This window comes from Calliphora vicina, chromosome 3 (genome assembly GCF_958450345.1).
Source record: "Calliphora vicina chromosome 3, idCalVici1.1, whole genome shotgun sequence".
Classification (NCBI taxonomy): Eukaryota; Metazoa; Arthropoda; class Insecta; order Diptera; family Calliphoridae; genus Calliphora; species Calliphora vicina.
In genome coordinates this window covers 32,970,204-32,989,026 of record NC_088782.1, presented here as the reverse complement: position 1 = coordinate 32,989,026, position 18,823 = coordinate 32,970,204, and the positions used below count along the sequence as shown (strand labels likewise).

The window sequence follows — 18,823 nt, the reverse complement described above, 5'->3', positions numbered from 1 at the left end:
TTTAACAAATTCAGCCTCATTCTAGAAAATATGAGTGAAATACCAATTTTAAATGTTTGTTTAAAATAGATAAGAATAATAAATATAATCATTATTCCCCTTACGAAGCCAGTACCCATTCAATATCAATGACTTTTACTTGAAATTGTCACGCTCGGAACTAGTTCCTCGAATGTTTTTATTCGAAATTTTTACAATTTGAACTAGTTCGAGAAGCAGTTAATGAAATTTAGTGGTTTCATCATTAGCTTACAATATTATTTTCCTTAATGGTATTTTTTATTATTTATTAATCAATTTTGAACTCAGTCCGCATTGTACCTAAATAAGCTCATTGTAATTTAGTATCGTTTAATTTATTTAAAGGAAACTGCCCTTTTTATCCCTTCTACATCAATGACTTAAATGCCGTTTTTATATAAGGATATTCCAAATTACAGAAGAATCAGTTCAGCGTCTTCAATTAATTGTAATTTGCAAAAGAGTCGAAATCACGGCTGACATAAATAAATATATGTTCAAAATTTTAGACAAATCGGATAATTTCGCATACCGTAGGGGGAAAGTAACTTACATACAACTTGTCACGTGACTAGTTTCATAGTTTTAGGGAAGGGTTTTAACACTTTAAATGAAAGAGACTTAAATTATCGATGTTCTAGGAGAGGGTAAATTGATACCTTTTAGGCGCCCTGTGACAGGTCAAGCAACTAACCCAAATCGGATTACGAAACTCAATAAATCGATTAATTTTCAACAAGCTTGATTCCTTTGAATTAGTTCAATGCAGTCTTTGTACACTAATATCTTAATTCAAAATTATCTAACAGCTTCATTCAAAGGCATCTATTTTAAAAGAATTTATTCATGACTGAATTATTTAACAATGGAATTAATTCTGAATAAATTGCATTCAATCTTTGAAAATTTTGTTAATTCAAATCTAATCAAAACTGAATAAAAGTGTCTTACATTTCTTTTTTATCTTTTACAAAACGAATGAATAAAAATAATTTTCTAAATATAATTTGTTATATTTGGGAATTAAAGAAAAATTTTGTAATTTAGAAAATTGTATCAAGCTATTTTGTGATGTAATATAGTTCTAGAATGCATAAATAATGCCATTACTCGTTCTAGTTTGTCGTGGAGACCAATGATTTCTGTTTGAAATTGTTAACTTAGGAACATGTTTTACGGAATCGATGCGAAACAAATCAATTATTTTAGCTTGAAGTCCTTCTTAAGAACGTCAATTTTTTTGTTTGAAGTTTTCACACTTGGAACTAGTTCCGAGTAGCAGATAATTTGTTTCAGTGTTTTTTTGTTTGAAATTTTCATCTTCACCATTACTTGGAACGGTTCTAGAACCAGTTTTATAATCAATGATTTTTGCTTGCTGGGAACTAGTTCTACAGAAGCGCCACATAACATACACCCCTTCTTAAGAACGGTTCACCAATGTTTTTTGTTCGAAATTTTCACACTTGCCACTAGTTTCGAGAATTAGTTAATGAAATTTTATTGTTATATGACACATATAGTTTGAACGATTAATATTTACTAGAAAATGTTTTGATAACCGATACCTGAATCGATATAAATATTAGTTTTTTTAACATATCCTAGATTAATTCATTACAAATCCGATTACATCTATAAGTTGCTTCATCAAAGGTTCGAATGAATTTTTTTAAATCAATTTTCATAATCAAATTAAATTTATCTCTTAACCATTTCCTTTAAAAATTATTTACTTTTAATTCATAGGCATAATTCCTTAATACTTCAAACGTATTGAATTCATTCCTGTGAGAATTCATTCTTTATAGAATTAATTCCTTATTGAATCCATCAGGTTTTCTTTCATTCAAATCAATTACAATATTCAAAGGTTGAATGAATTTTATTATAAATTAATTCAACAATGAATGAATTATATTCAAATAAAAGCCTTTGAATAAAGCTTAAGAAATTGATTTAGGAATGGTTTTATGGAAGGAATTTTTTAAATGTTTAATTCTGAATTAAGATTTTAGTGAATTAAGCTTAAATTATTATTATTGATATTCGTATTTAAAGAATATTATTTTATCCTGCATTTTTCAATTTGAATTGATTGACAAATAAATTAACATTTTTTTCCCAGATAAAATTAAAATTTGTTTATTGGTCTCATGAAGCTCTATCGGCACTAGTTTAAATTATATAAAAATAAGTGAATACCAAACTAAATCTAAATAACTAGTTCCTATAAAGCTCTATACAATTGCTTAAGAAACACATTAATGTTTCACAGAACGGGTTTTAGAAGTGGTTGCGATATCACTAGTTCAATGGATTTAATAAAAGAAGCTGAAGTGGTTCTGGTTAATGAAAAATGTATTATTTTGTTTCATATTGGTTTAAAATTTGGTATCTGGGATAAAATAAGAAATTAATACATACTACTAATAGTGAATTCTTAACTAAATGAATTCATGAATTTAAGAACTAAGAAATTTTAATTAATTCGTAATGAATTATTTAATGGAATTTTTAAGAAATCAAATTTAAAATTTTATTTTTTCGAACCTCTGCCTTAACAACAGCCATTTTAAGAGACCATAATTTATTAAAAATTAGTTTGAAAGAACTTATAATAATAATAAATTAATCACATTTCTATGTCGATGATAAGATTAATATTTAATACTGTTTATAAACAACGGTCTAAATTTAGGAAATATTTGACATTCTTTTTAAACAAACTTATAATAAATTTAACAAATTTCCATAAAATAGATAAGAAATAACTAGTTTCTATGTGTTTTATTAAAATCATGGTGTAATAACACCTAAAACTTCAACATTACTACTCCGCTTCAAAATTTTAAGCTTATTAGTGTCCCGAATTTCAACCTTCAAGGACTTTGGGGAACTTCAGAAAGCTATGAAAAGAGGCAAACATATAGGAAATTTCAAAATACAATAAATTTTTAATCAAACTGATGTAAATATTAATAAATACCTCTTTTATCAAAACGATTTTAATAAAGTCTTTTCAGTCACTTTTTAAACAATTTCTAGATCATGTCCTGTTCCAGATTACTGGAATAGGGCAATTCTCATTTAATTTTTTTTTTTCAAATTGCCTATCAGTGTATGCGCTCCTATATCTATCGAGTACCTACTACACTTGTATACAAACATGTGTAGGATTTAAATTTCACACCCCTTAATGTCTGCCACAAGTACTACCAGTCCGACTACTCTTCTCTACTATAGCATGTATAGAACACACTGCTCACGACACAATGATGTATTACGGCGACGATAAAAATGATGAGTTTTTTTTTACCCGACATTCTGAAGTGGGATAAGAGACACTTTATTGTGGTATACAAAATATATACAACAATTTCATGATAAAATTACGTGTGAGAGTACACTGTGGTTAGGTTCAGTTAGTTAGTACATTCATTTATTTGTACATAGTATATTCTTATGAACGTGTTATCTGGACAGACAACCTTTTCTTAACGCTTTTGTGTTTCTGTTTTTCCCCGTAAAAACAAATAACCCAAAATATAATAACTCAAATAAGAAGCACTTGGTTTGGATGTACGGACGAGTATGCACTCGTAGAATCTTTTTGAAATGAGCGTGTTGTATTTTATTGTGTAGGAAAAGCAAAAGAAACAAAGAAATTCAAATATATATATGCAAACATACTAAGATAAGAGACAATGTTTAAATAATACAAATAAACACTGAGAAAGAGTAGCAATTTTTTTCACTCACTCAATCACAATTTGGTTCCTCTTTAGTTTTCCTATAAAAAAAAAAAAACAAAATAAATATTTGCAAAAAATTTAAATTAATAATACAAATTTAGTGTTTGTACACTACATTTCAATGGTAGATATAATAGATTTTTCAAAAGAAGATGTAACAACTATATTCAAAATCTAAAGAATAAATTTTAAAGATATCGAAATAATTTTTATAAAATACTTGTAAAAGTGAGTGATATAATTCACTATTTTTGCTATGTAATTAGAGGTCCTAAAATATTCACAAAAAATTATCCAACAGTTCTTGATTTTCTAATAAGATCGTTATCCTTTAATATATTTACATATCAGGGCTGTATTTGCAATTTAGATGCCTATATTGCACAACTCTGTTAAAGCAATTATTTAGGGTTGTTATTTTTAGTACTACATAACAAAATCTTTACACTTAAAAAATAGTTTTTTCTTTTAAATTAAAAAAAAACTTAAAATTCGAATTCAATATCAGATAAAAATAAGTTTGAATAATTATAACATTTTCAATTTTTGCAACAGAGTTTTTATTTTAATAGTATACCTACAAATTTTGCAAATTTAAAAAAAAATAATCTTTTTTATTAAAATACATCCAAAAAATATTAGTTTTTAAATAAATACCATACAATTTTTTCACTAGTTCTAGAACGACTATAACCAGAATCGCTTCCACTTCATTCTTAAGTTCTATAGGAACTAGTTATTTAGAACTAGTTACTAACTAGTTACTTTTTCTATATAAAATAAAAACTAGTTCCGAATGAACTAGTTTTTTTTTATAAAACAAAATCTTTAAGATTTAGAAAAAACAAAAGTAATTTTAATAATTTTTATAACCAAATTCTAAATGTTCGAAGTCAATATAAAATAATATTAAGTTTTAATAAATTTAAAATTTATTTTTTTAAAAAAGTCTGCAAATTTAAACAAAAATTGGTTTTTTAATAAATATCCAATATTTTTATCAAATTTTCCAAAATTACTATAACCAGAACAACTTCAGATTCTTTGATAACATCCATAGAACTAGTGATATTACAACCACTTCTGCTGTGGAACATTATTGTGGTTTTTAGATCTTCTTGGAACCAATTAAGAAACTTTTAAGTTTTTTTTTATAGAAATATTAAAATTTATTTGTCAAATAATTCAAATTTAAAAATCCTATATAAAATAAAATAATTTAATTGCGAAAATCAATAATAAAATGGAATTGAATTATTTAATTTAAGCTTAATTAGCGAAAATCAATTCCTTCCATAAAATTCCCAACAAAACAAATTCTTTAATTTTATTCAAAGGCTTTTAATTGTATAGAATTCATTAATTGTTGAATTAAATCATAATCAAATTCAGTCAAGCTTTGTTAATTCAAATCTAATACAAATCAAATGAAAATATTTTTTCTTCATGTAATTTTTTGTTTTGCATTTACAAACTGAATTGATTTAAATTAAAGATAACTTGAATGATTCAATAAAGAATTCATTGTATAAATAATGAATTCGTAAAGGAATGAATTCAATACGTTCAAAGAATTAATTCTTTCGAATCGAATGCCAAATATAAATTAAAAACTCTCATGTTCGAATAAGTATTCGCATACTGACGAATGCGAGAATTAGCCCCCTGGCTATATTCATTTCCAAAATACGAACATTAAAAAATTTAAAGAATTTTTATTTACAGTTAATTCAGCTTGAAGTCACTTTTATTGATTTAATAACAACTTTAAATTTGTTACTAAATATTAAAAGATTTTTTTAATTTATAAATTTCATTAGATTTTGAACAGAATCAAAGTAAATATTAATTTTTACATTAAATATAATGCGGCCTAGTTTAATTTTACTTATTTTCATTGAAATTTATGTGTTTTCAAATTTCTTTTACTTCAGTAAATCACTTACAACTCTGTGTTTACGTCTACCTGATCCTTTTTCAACCATTTATCTCCTTTTACCCACTCTATCTCTCTCTCTCTACAACAACAAAATCCAAAAATAGGGTATTCGTTTTGTTCGGTTATTGAGTGACCACTTTGTTTTCCTTTTTCTCTCTCTTTGTTTTTCTTTTTTCTTAAGCGTGTATGTGTGTATTTGTGTATTTTTCTTTTATTTTTTTTATCTTTATTTTATTAATTACTAATTTTACGCTCGCTCACCACTCATTCTCTCAATTGTTTTTTATATTCATATATATTTTTTTCTGTCTCTCTCATTAGGGTAAAGTATCGCATGAATCCATCAAACAGTTGGTACTTGAAGCAGAGCATTTAGTACGTGACGAAGCTTTGAAAACACCAACCAAACAAAAGCATTCCAGTAGTAACAACAATAATAATAATAACAGTGCCGGCGGCGGTAATATAGTGCAAATTTCCACAACCGTAAAAAAACGTGAAGTTTTAATGCCGGGTCCCATAAAAAGAGTACAAGTAAGTAAAAGATAAATACTTATTAAAAAATAAATTCACGTAACAATATTTTTCTTTTTAATTTACCAAAGGAGTGGCTGGAACATCAGCCCTCGACACCCGTGCAAATGCAGAAATCTTCAACAGCATCAAATCATCATCACTCTAATGATGATCATCATCGTCAGTTATCACCCGCAAGTGCTGGTCCCAGTCCAACACGCACCGATGATTGTGAGGCCTCCGGTGAAGCCTCAGAAACTGATTCTATACCCCAGCATTGTTCCGATACATCGGAGGTATCCGATTCCATAGCGACTTGCATGCAAACCAGTACAAATTCTTATGGAAATTCCACAGAACGTATTGGTGGTTCAGCTGAACCCATTGTCAATGCTGCTACCAGTAATCAAAGTCTAAATGTTAAGGTGGTGAAACGTCAACAGAACAGACGTAAATCGGAAAGACCCTGGTCGGTGTCCTGTCTCTCACAACTAACCACCGATGCCAATCAAGTGGCGGCCAAAGTTAATACCATTAGCAATGTACAATCTGGTTTAGCTTCACACTCGATTAGTGAATCAGCTTTAGATTCCCTATCGCCTGGCAGGCCTAGAGCCTCCTCTTCCTCGGCCGTTACACAAGTTAAAAGTTACGACAGTAAGGGCTCTTTGAAGAGACGTAAAACACGCAAGAAGAAACTCTCCTATACTAATGGCAAAAAATCCGATACTAATTCAGAAGATAATAATAATCATCCTCACCATCATGCCATGTATAATCATCATCCCTCCACTCATCAAGAGGAGCTGACCTTGACACCAAAAAATGCTCCTACTTTGTTAATGCAAACCTGTGAAAATATGACCCCTAAACAGATTCAAGAGATAACACAGGCTCTAATGCAATTACAAAATTCCGATTCAACGGAACAGTTACAATTGGCCACCGGCATATTGCAGCAGCATCAATTAACTGCTGTGGTCAGTGGTCCAACAAATGAAAGTGAGGAGGAGAATCATTTGATGAAACCAAATTTCCGTGTTGGTTCCTTTACCACTGCCTATATGACAAATGAAGCTCGTTTGGGCTCTTTAGCCGCCTTGGCCACATATATGAATGATGAGGATCAGCAAGGAGGTGGTGAGTTTTGTTTTTATTATTAATTTTCTTTGTTATGATGACGTTAGTTTTTAATTGGAAGTTAATTTTTATTTTATACAGTCATTAATATTTATTTGCTTACATTTTTAAAAACAGTTAAACTGATAACACTATTTAATGTCTTATCGATTTATTAAGAAAATTTTCCAAAGAAAGTAAGAGAAATAGAAAAAAAATATTTCTAAAGAAAAGGAAATTAATAGGTGAAAGAATTTGCAATTTAAAATATAAACATTTAAATTTATAAAATGTCTGTAAAACAAAATGTCCAAACAAAATTAGTTTTATAAAATTTTGATAAATATAAAAATTGATTATGATAAAGTCTTAACTAATTCAAGAGCATAACTAAATAAATTTGAAATTTCTTTGAAAGAAATTCTATTTAATGAATTCTTTATATTTCAATATTTCATAATCCAAATGTATGTATTAAATATAGTAAATTTATTTAAAAATGTGTATGACATTGTTTTACAGGATTTGTGTATGTGTTCATATTGTGTACATGCAAATCCTTTTCTAGAATTTACAAAATGCGCGCCAAACATATGACCAACATTTGTTGTGTCTCTCAGTTGGTAGCACTGTCACTCATTTCTACATTGAGTTTGCGTGCAATCTGCCACACAGCGTGTGATGACACGCAGCTGGTTATTTTTCTAATTAGTGTTGATGTAACCTTGCAGATTTTAGTTGCTCAACTAATTTAACAAATGAATTTTTAACCATTTGTTTTCTAATGAATGGATTTTTTTTTAATTATTATAAATTAAAATATCATTAATTTTGATTTGGTTCTTTTAATATCAAATAAATAGACCCTCGAGTTTTTTCCGCAAATGTTTTATGGTCTCTAAATGAATATAGAGGAATAATAGAAATTAAACTTAATGGAAGTTCAATTTTTAACAGATGACAGTTCTCAAAACAGTATTATCGAATTATATGGTTATTTTGACGTTCTTCAACCACTTTCCCATGGTTTATTATTATTGTATTATTGTATATTATTACTAAAAACTACAAGTCTCAAAAGAACGGGGCTAGAGTATTCTAATTCAATTAAAATTTCACGTATTATTGAATTGAAATGAATCCGTCAGGAAATCGATTTTAAACCTTCCTAGAAAATAAATTTTAAGTCCTACTCGAGAAAACGAATAACTCGTTTTCAACTTCAACGATCACTTCATTCTTAAAATAAATATCGAAAATAAAGATTAATAAAGACACTTCAACGCCTTTTCAAGCTAAATTAATTTTATTGTTGTAATTTATTTAAATTAAACATCCCAAAATATAGAGAAGTGGCAATAAAAATTGTATTGAATCACATTTTCTTTACTTTAATAGTAGAAGCAGTGCTGTACTTTGCTGTACTTATTTAATAAGTCAAGATATATTTACTTCCAACTAAATTTTGAAGTTATTCCAAGCAAAACACTTTAAAATGTCTAAATAAATTTAAATTATTTTACAAATTAGATAATTTTGAAAAATATTTAAAACAAACAAGTTAAAGTGCTATCTATATTCGCCTGTACCAAGTATATTTTAAAATAAATATTAAAAACAATTTTTATTAAAAAAAAAATATGGATTTCCATCACTTAACACTATATTGCTAAGTGAAATTGAAAATTCAAATCAATAACAGTAAAATTATTGAGTTTTTACATCCCAACTCTTTGATATTTAGAACATAGCTGTTAAATTGCTAAGTGAAATTGAAAATTCAAATCAACAACAGTAAAATTATTGAGTTTTTACATCGCAACACTTTGATATTTAGAACTATGTTAAATTGCAATTACGATTAGTAATCAATTACATTTGGGGGATTCAAACTGTCTCCTATTAGGTCGTATTGTCATAATGTCCTAAAATATTTTTTTAGTTTACTGGGCTAAGGATTGTTACCCCTCGACAGCTGTATCAATCAAAAGTTTTCTCTCCATTAACGATATTATCTAATTGATTTACACATAAAAACTATTTAAATTTTAGATACTATAGAATAGGGCAGAGTTCCTTCTTTTAAAATGAAGAGTTTGTTCAGTAGCTAAAATTTGTCACTTTTTTATGACTCAATGTTTAAGTGAATATGGCTTAATCGAATTTGTTTCGATTTATTATAAACGAAATATTATTATAAAAAATTAAGCCAGCCAATCTGTATTACAGAATAGAGCAGATTTATTGCGTTTAAAATCATAATCATTATTTTGAGTCATATTTTTATTTGTTTTTATTTTCATTTTGTTATACTTTTTGTTTTATATATATTTTCCTATTTATTTTCATACTTCAACAAGTGTTTTAAGTTGATTTGTTTATGGTCTATTTACTTTTGATTTTTGCATTTAAAAAAACTTAAACAAATATACAATATATTTTTTTTATTTGGTGGGGTTTTGTTTTGACGATGTTAATAATTAAAATGAAAGTTTGTTTTTTGTTTTGCATTTAAAATATAATTTTATACTTATGTATATAAAATTATAACTTTACAAGCTCTCACTCCAGTGCCACAAGAAAAAGAAATTAAAACAAAAGGTTAAGGAAACTTTAATTTAATAATAACTATATGCAAATGAATTGTTACCAATGTTTAGTAATGTAATCCTTTATATACTTAATCCTTTCCTTAAACTCAAATATAAATATCCATATTTTAGTATTTCTATATTTTAAATAAACAAAAATTTGTGTTTCCCAATAATTTTTTTAGAATTTTTATTATTTTAATTACTTGAAGTCAAATACATTTTCCATTTAAGGCTTTAGAATTTTTTCAAATCAAGCCTCATTAACTATAATGCTCTTTCACACGACATGCGTTTCTACGCACCAGAATGACCCCGTTCACTCGGTCAAGGGCAGTCAACTCACGAACAGCTACAACAACAATAATACTTTTAAAAATGTGTCACTATTTCACCTAAATTTGTACATAAGCATACATTTGGTCAGAAGCCATCAGGACAATAATTCCAAAAGCCATTTTTCAGTACAACTTTCTGATTTTGTCCTACTGACATATGACAAAGAGTTAAGAAGTTTATCCTTCTGACATTTAGAAATGTAGCGCTTATAAGCAAATATCTTCTAAGTTATACTAATAACCCTGAATAAGAGACCCATAAAGACAGAAAGGTACTTCACCTCGATATTTATTATTTCTTATTTAAAGACGCATTTTAAGTCTCCTGCCGTAGATCAGAAATGTCGTATATTTTTCATTGTAACTCTTGATTTTGTAATGCTAACTAAATGAATGATAATCTCATCAGGTCTTGTCAGTTGTATTTTACAAGAACATCAATCCAACTTTAAATTTCACTTTATTTAATATTCAAAACCGGCTCTATGGAGAATCCAATTTAATTATTACTTGCATACAATTAAATGATTCAGTCCTAATGACAAATATCCCTATTAAAATGGTCTTAGTTTTATTATTATGCTATTTTTATAAACTAAACTGTACAAAATTAGCTTCCCATAATAAAATTCTATACAATATACCTCCAATTATCATTTAAACATACCAATCATTAGTGTCATTTATTGAAATGTAGAAACACATTTATTAAAAATAAAATCCGCATGTATTTTGTTTATATTTTTTTTTGCCCAACTTAAATGCATGGTTATTTATATCGCTCTTTTTTTAAAAAAAATCTCTAATTATAACAAACAAATCTAATAAAAACATTCCTCTTTTTTCTATTTTCTTTAGAATACAACACTACCGGCACCGAAGATCATCATAGTAGTTTCTCAGAGACAGCCTGGGATAATTATCAAGAAAAATACAATTCGGAAAATTATTCAGAAGGTTTTGATTCGGATGCTGCCCGTAAACTTTTAGAATTTGGTGATGATTATCGGTAAATATTTATTTGTATTAAATTACAACAAAAAAACTTAATTATTAATAATAAACATTTTCTCTTTTGCAGCAATTTCATTGACTCCCAGTCGGATTGTTGCTCTTCATTGTCGGCTGCCAACAATTTGGATTCATTCTCGCCACCTCGTATGGATTCATTGCAACAGAATGAATCAAAGATCATCACACAAGATACAATTGTCAGTAGTGTGGATCATGCCAGACGTCGCAGAGCTTTAGAATTGGAATACGAAAGACGTCGCAAAAATTTAGAAATCAGACGCAAGTCTTGTCAAGGTAATGAACAAGAAAACATACATGAATATAAAAATATTTATATTGAAAAAGAAAACAACAAAAGCAAAAAAAATTCAATAGTGCAAATTAATAAACAAAAAAGAAAACATAAAATATTTTGCAATAAAATTTCAAGGTTTTATATGTATGAACAAAAGAAATATTATAAAATTTGCAACCCTTCAAGTGAATTTTGTGTAGAAATAAAATTAATTAGGTGATTCAACAATTCAGTGTTTAAAAAATTCTTTAAAATCCAGAAATTCAATGAAATATTATTTTTGGTAAAATTAAACTGAAAAAATGTGCAATCTGTTACAACATTAACTAACAACAATTGGATCTAGGTTCCAGAACAACCTAGCCCGAGTCTCTCTCGGTCAAATACTGTTGATCCAGCGACAGATGTAGCAACCAAAAGTTGTTTCACCAGGAACGAACTTTCGACAAGAGTAGAACTATTACAGCAACGTTAACTGAAAATATTACCTGTATTAATAGGTAAATGTCTATGTTCCCGCAATCATTTGATCTTTGCTCTGGAACAAACTGAGTCTCGAGTTGGGCTCAGCGAAAACTAAACTTGTTGGTAATTAAATAGACTTCACTTCTCATTAATAGAATTTAGTTCGAATGCAAATTAATTTAAACTTAACAAAAACGTTTAGAATAAAATTTGTTGGAAATGAGGAGTGAAACAAAAAGTGTCTCAATTTAATATTTTCAATTTAACAGTCCTGACACATATTCGTTCGGAATGATTTCAATTCCGTAGGTATTATTACGAACAATTTTATTTTTGCTTCTTCAAATTCCGTATGATTTTGTTAATTCCCAATATATTTAATAATTTCTCATTTTTCTGATTTTAATTTGAAAACGTTTTGCATGTTAAAACATAATTCAAGTTTATGTCAAAGAAATTTATTGTAAATTTGAGAAAAACTAATACATAATTACAAAGAAATATCTATTCCACTAAGAACATTGAAAGTGTTTTCATACCCAACGTTAGGTTAGGTTAACAGGGTCCATACAGTAGGTCCATTTGTGTAACATGAAAATAGATAAATAGAGAAGGCCAGATAGAGGAAGAGGTCGGATGAAGAGTAATATGGAGATTAGTAGACTCCAGTTATTTGACGGATACTAGGTCACACCGAGCAGATTCCCGAGTATGGCTTGAGTTGGCAACTGATATTTCTTGTAAAGGCGTTGATGCGTTCTAACTTCATGTACGAGAGTTCTGAAATACTATTGAAGGAACGATGTCCTAGATACTCCTTATGCCGGGCAGTGACAAAGAAAATGAAAAATCGTTATTCTCCTCTTCATTCGGACAGCTTATACAGAAGTTGCCAAATTTGCAGTGTCCGGTTATATGGTATTTTTGGTAGAATTGCTACGTTTACAAGGTTTCAATTTCATGAAATTATTAAACATTTTCTTTTAAATTGTTTAAACTGTAGTATTTTTGCAAAACTTGCTACTTTTATAAGATTTTACTAAACAATATTAAACATTTTCTTTTAAATTGTAACATAAAACAAATTAAATGAAAAATATTGTTTAAACATTACAGAGAGAAATAGATTCTGGATTAAAATAAAGGATTCATTATAGTGAAATACTGTGTTACTGGAATTTCGATCATGGTTCCAAAACTTCTAAATCCAGAAAGTCCTGGAACATATGGAATTAAACAGAAATTGATTCACCAAAAGTTGTTTTGCTATATTTTAAAGTTTATTTCATTAGTTTTAAACTATTATCTTGATCACTTTATATTATTTACTAATTTAATTCTCCCTTCTTAACAGAATCTTTGGAATATCACAATCCCAAATCACCAGCCGTCACACTATCCTCCTCCACACAGGCTTTGACTCCGAAAAATTCTGATCGTTTCAATTTCCAACATAAAAGTGAAACGGCAACACGTAAATTAGAATTTGGCATGAGTCATTCAGCTCAATCGCTGCGCCGTACATCGGAGAGTGATACTTCACAGCGTCGCCGCAAGGCCGATGAACGTAGACGTTCATCGCGTAATTTAGAGAAATGTATTAAATTGATACCAGCCACTTCATCGTCATCGGGCGATGATACAGATGATGAGAAGGAAATACGCAATCTATTACAACAATCGCACAATCGTTTGGAAGACACAAAGGCATTGAAAATACGTTGTCATCTTTTAAGACCAGAAGATTATGTAAGTTTAAATTGATTCAACTTAATTTAGAAAAAAATATGTTTTGAAATTTTCTTTAAATATTGTTATGATACGGAAATTGCTTTTAATTTATGATATTGTATTAATTTACTTATCAGATGTAAAGTTTTTTGTTAGAATTGGTCAAAAAAGAATCAATTATTTGAGTACGGGATTGATTTTTTGTAAATTCTGACTAAACCTTGAATTTTTGAATTGTATTAGAAGTTTACAAAATTCCATACTAATCATATTTGCAGGACTAAGTAAGGTCCGTGTTTCTAAATCATGATCATAGATAAATACACGTAGATAGGAAACACTCCTGGTAAAGACCTAACTCATACATTTTCACCACTTAGGTTTTTGACAACTGAGTTAGGTCTTTGACAGAAGAGTTTCCGATTTATATGTATTTATCTATGGCTCTAACTACCAGTTTCTATAACCCATGCGAGTACTTTGAGTGAAAATGTTAAAAGTATTTTAAATGGACCGGAAAATAATTTTAAAATTGAAAACTGAGTGATTTTTATAAAAAAAATTTGAAACTTGTTTTCCGGTCGTGTCTCTAAATCAGGCTCTAACCATAGATTAATCAATACACATATATTGGAAACTCTCCTGGCAAAGACCTAACTCATACATTCTCACCACTTAGGTTTTTGGCAACTGAGTTAGGTCTTTGACAGGAGAGTTTCCGATGGCTCTAACTACCAATTTCTATAACCCATGCGAGTATTTTGAGTAAAAATTTTAAATGTATTTTGTTTTTGTTACAATAACAAAACAAATGTAAAATAATGTTCATTCAAAATACTCGCATGTAGAAACAGGGGGTAGTTTAGTATCGTATTGAGTTTTAATGAAACTTTGAGTATGAAAATGATTTACTGATAGTTATAACTAAATTTTTAATAGTACTTGAACTTCTTTGTTACGTGATTAATCAGATTTACAAGCATATTTTATTTATATTTCTCTCATTTGTATTAAGTTATTTTCATTTATTATTTTCCCTTAAAATCCATTTAAATAACATAATTTCTGTGTTCTCTTCCCCTCTAGACTGAAATTATAAACACTTGTCGTGATAATATACGTTGCTTGGAATCAGTTCTCAAAGGTCCCTCAAGTTCGGTTTTATCCTCACAGTGTGTTACACAATCTAAAGGTGAGTTAAAACTTTACATCCATATCGATTGTCAATGTGCGCCCATTACCCGATTTATAGCACGCGTTATTGAATTCATATTAGACATTAGTAATTTCCTTGAGCATTTTACTTTATACAAGTTCTTTCTAAGTACTTTAAAACATCTTTACACTTTGGTTAATTGCCATTTATCAAATATTGAAAGGGCTTTAGAATATTTTCGCAATATATTGTAAAAGTTAAAATTGAAATAATAATGTTTAAATGATTTTTTTAAGTCGTAAAAAAATATAGTACAAGAAAAGACAAAAAATTGTGATTAATTTGATAGAAATTTAAAAAATTTTGTTAAGAAAATTTAAAAATGAATATTAATGTTTATGTTAATTTAATTTATTCTTACATATTATTAGTTAATACCTAATTTAGTTTTTAATTTATAAAATAAAATTATTAAAATTTAATAAAATTATTAAAAATTTTCCAAAAAAGTTGATAAAAAATTAATTTTTCATAAAAAGTGCCTTGATTTCTTAATTTTATTAGAAATTTTATATAAAACTTTAAATAAATTTTTTTAATTTTAATCTAAATTTAAGTGTTTCATATTGCATTTAAAATTTTCTTTAAATTTACATAGATTTGCAGGTTTTAATTCGAATTTATAAACATGCTTTAAATCTCTTTATAATTTGCTGAGTTTTAAAATAATTCTGTTAAAATTTGTTGACCTCGAACTCAACTAATAATTGTGTTTATAAATTCTATTAAAATCTGTAAATTTTACTTGAACATAGATAAAGAGCATTTATTTTATGTGTTATACAAAAGTATTGAATTCCAATATTAATTTAAATTAAGAAAAATAACAGTATTCTTGAATTTTAATATTCAAAGCCTAATTTTAACATTTAAAATAAATACCTTAATCTTAATAAAGCCATTTTGAAAATCAACAAATTTTGAAAGGTTTAAATATTCCTTCTTTTAAATTAAATGTTTTTTAAATTAAAAAATATTTTTTATAATTTTTTTATTTTTAAAGTAGCATTTGTTTTATATTTAAAAAATTATTTGTCTTTATAAATCTTAAGATGTTTGTCAGTTATTTTTTTTCCAAATTTTATAATCATCAAAATTATTTCAAAATTTTTTTCATTAAATAAAAATCTCAAAATTATTTTTGCTACAAAAACAACACTTATTTTTTTTTTATTTTAATTAATTGCCAAAAGTATATAATATTTTATTATACATAATTATTTTTTGTCTAATGTTGTGTGTTTGTTTTTAAAAATGTTGTTATTTTAGTTTTACTTAAAATAATATATTGTGCAAAATTGTCCTTAATTATTAGTTTTGGTTTATTAGAGTATTATGTTAAATTAACTAAACATGTAAATTCAAATTGAACTAATAACGGTTAAAGGTAATGGGCTCACATTAGTAATTTTATTATAATTTCTTTATAAATTGTATCTGTTGTAGTAATAGATGATGATGTTTGTGTTAAAATATTTAACATTTTTTAATTACATTAAATTGTTTTTTTACAACACATAAGCAATATGTTCAATATTTATTGAAGCCAGTAAATTTTATTTTAATTTAGTAACAATTTTGTTGAAATTCTTGAAGATTCAAGTTAAACATTTTTTGAAAATAACCAGCAGATAAATATATGTTTACCGAAACCTTAAATTTCTAGTCGTTCATAAAGAAACATTTTTGAATTTGTTCATATTCTCACCGTTCACAGAATCGATAGGAAAATTAATATCAAAATTTTTCGCGCTGAAATTAATCCGTGTTCTATTGGGTGTATGACTGAAAAATTCGGGATATTTCTAAAATGTTTGCTTTTATTTTGAAACATTTATAAAATATAAATTTATTCAAAGTATTGGTCATTGTTAGCTATGGCCTTTTCTAATTTTGCGGGCATATTATGGATTCCGAGCCAAAAGAACTTGGATATTTTGTTCCAAAGTGAAACGTATCCCATAAAGAGCGTTTTGCATCGATTGTAACACGGTCTGGATTATAAAGCGGGTGAGGCAAAATTTTCCAACCTCACCAGACCAGACTTTGCAAAATTTTTCGATCAATGCTCGCTTCAAACGAATCTGTTGCGTTCGGTACAGGTTCCCTGTGATTGTCTGGTCAGATTTCAGCAGCTCATAATAGATAGGATTATTTTTTTTACAAATTGTTTTAAAAAATTACAAATTCTTGTTAAAATAAGTTTCAAAATTATCTGAATTATAATTTAAAAATCATTATAAAGTATATTTCTAAGAATTACTTCACATTTTTACTTAGAAATAGATGTTTTTCTTATTTGATAGTTGTTAAATCATTTCTAAAGAATAGTAAAATAAGCACTTGCTGCTACTTTTCAAGTAATGAAAATATGATTCGATGTTCTATTAATAAGAAGGCCATCAATATTTTTTGCTGGAGTGCAAAAAATTTATTCTTTTCTCCAAAGTGGATTACGAGAGTTTAATTTTCTTTCTATTACATTGTCTTGTTTACAAAAAATATTCATACTGAAGGTGCTATAATTTGAAACTATAATTTTCTTCATTCTAATTATTTTTCAATCAGATCTATGAATTTAATTTTTCTAGTTCAATATGAAAATGAAAATTTTTCAATAGATTCCAAATTGATGAAATGAAATTTGATTTATAAAAGACTTTGAATACACTCCATAGTAAATAATTCTTAATTGGGAATTAGTTTGGTTTGGTGAGAGATCGATTACCATACCCACTAGATCATCGATCCCCGATAGTATGTTTTTATCAAATATTATTCGAATGACTTAAAAAATGTGTATCAAAGTTATTCGGTGGCTTCGAAAGTTGATTTCAACAGACAAACGGACATAGCTACATCGACTCCGATATCTATAATGAATCAGAATATATATACTCTAAGGGATAGTAAATTAGTAATGTAGAAATTACAATAAAATGGTAGAAAGTGACTACGACAATGACTTTGAGTACCACACTTACAGTGACACCACCAAACCATTTCTCATACGAATAATAAATAGCTTCGATTCGCTTGTTTGTCAACACTAATGTCTTCTAGTCTTTTGGATGTCAACCAATAAATAAAATGTTTAAATCATAAACGAATATGTTATAGTATACAAAAAAAAATCAGAAAAGATTTTTCACAAAGCGAAACCTGACGTCATTTTGGCAAAATAAATAAAAACAACAAACAAATATAAATATGCTCTAATGATTTTTAAAAGTCATTGAAACAAAACTAAAAAAATGTCTACAAAACAAAACGTAGATAATTAAAACGTAATAGAAATAGAACTAAAATTTAACTATAAAATTTTTATTTTTTCAAATTTAAATAACCGTTAAATGGTTACGCTTGAAAACATATTTAAACTAGCAAATAATAAAAAGTAGTCATTAACATGTTGGTATTTTTTTTTGAACTATTCTCTCTCTTTCTCTCTTAAAATGTGTCACAAATGAGTAATTTCATTTAGCTGGTAACAATATAAAAAATAAACAACCAAACGAGCCATTGTGCAGAAATATGAATGAATAAGTTGAGTGTTTTTTGAATTTTACTATGTAAATATATAAACAAAAAAGCTTTTACGCTTAAATTTATTTAGCTTTTTATGTTAGCATAACATTGAAGTCTAACTAGACCTCTGTTAAGGTGACTATTTATCAATGTTATGTTTAGTATAGCATTTGGGGGTTATGCGTGTGATTGGTGTTTTAAGAGCAACAAAATAATCAGCCCCCATTGTAAGGTTTCTCTTTTTCTGTGTTTTTTATTTCTATATAATCTCATTCTTTTGGGGTTTTTCTGTTGT

The 18,823-nt window shown here is 27.4% G+C and overlaps 1 protein-coding gene across 4 annotated transcripts in view; it reads left to right on the top strand.

Moving 5' to 3' along the window:
• klar (klarsicht) overlaps positions 1 to 18,823 on the top strand; it is a 465,338-nt gene that overhangs the window by 416,262 nt on the left and 30,253 nt on the right. For all 4 annotated transcript variants that reach the window (XM_065503780.1, XM_065503779.1, XM_065503783.1 and 1 more), the window contains 6 exons: positions 6,037 to 6,249; positions 6,321 to 7,371; positions 11,138 to 11,288; positions 11,361 to 11,587; positions 13,408 to 13,802; positions 14,871 to 14,976. In XM_065503780.1, the coding sequence (XP_065359852.1) occupies positions 6,037 to 6,249; positions 6,321 to 7,371; positions 11,138 to 11,288; positions 11,361 to 11,587; positions 13,408 to 13,802; positions 14,871 to 14,976 (2,143 nt within the window). The remainder of the gene's footprint in view (positions 1 to 6,036; positions 6,250 to 6,320; positions 7,372 to 11,137; positions 11,289 to 11,360; positions 11,588 to 13,407; positions 13,803 to 14,870; positions 14,977 to 18,823) is intronic.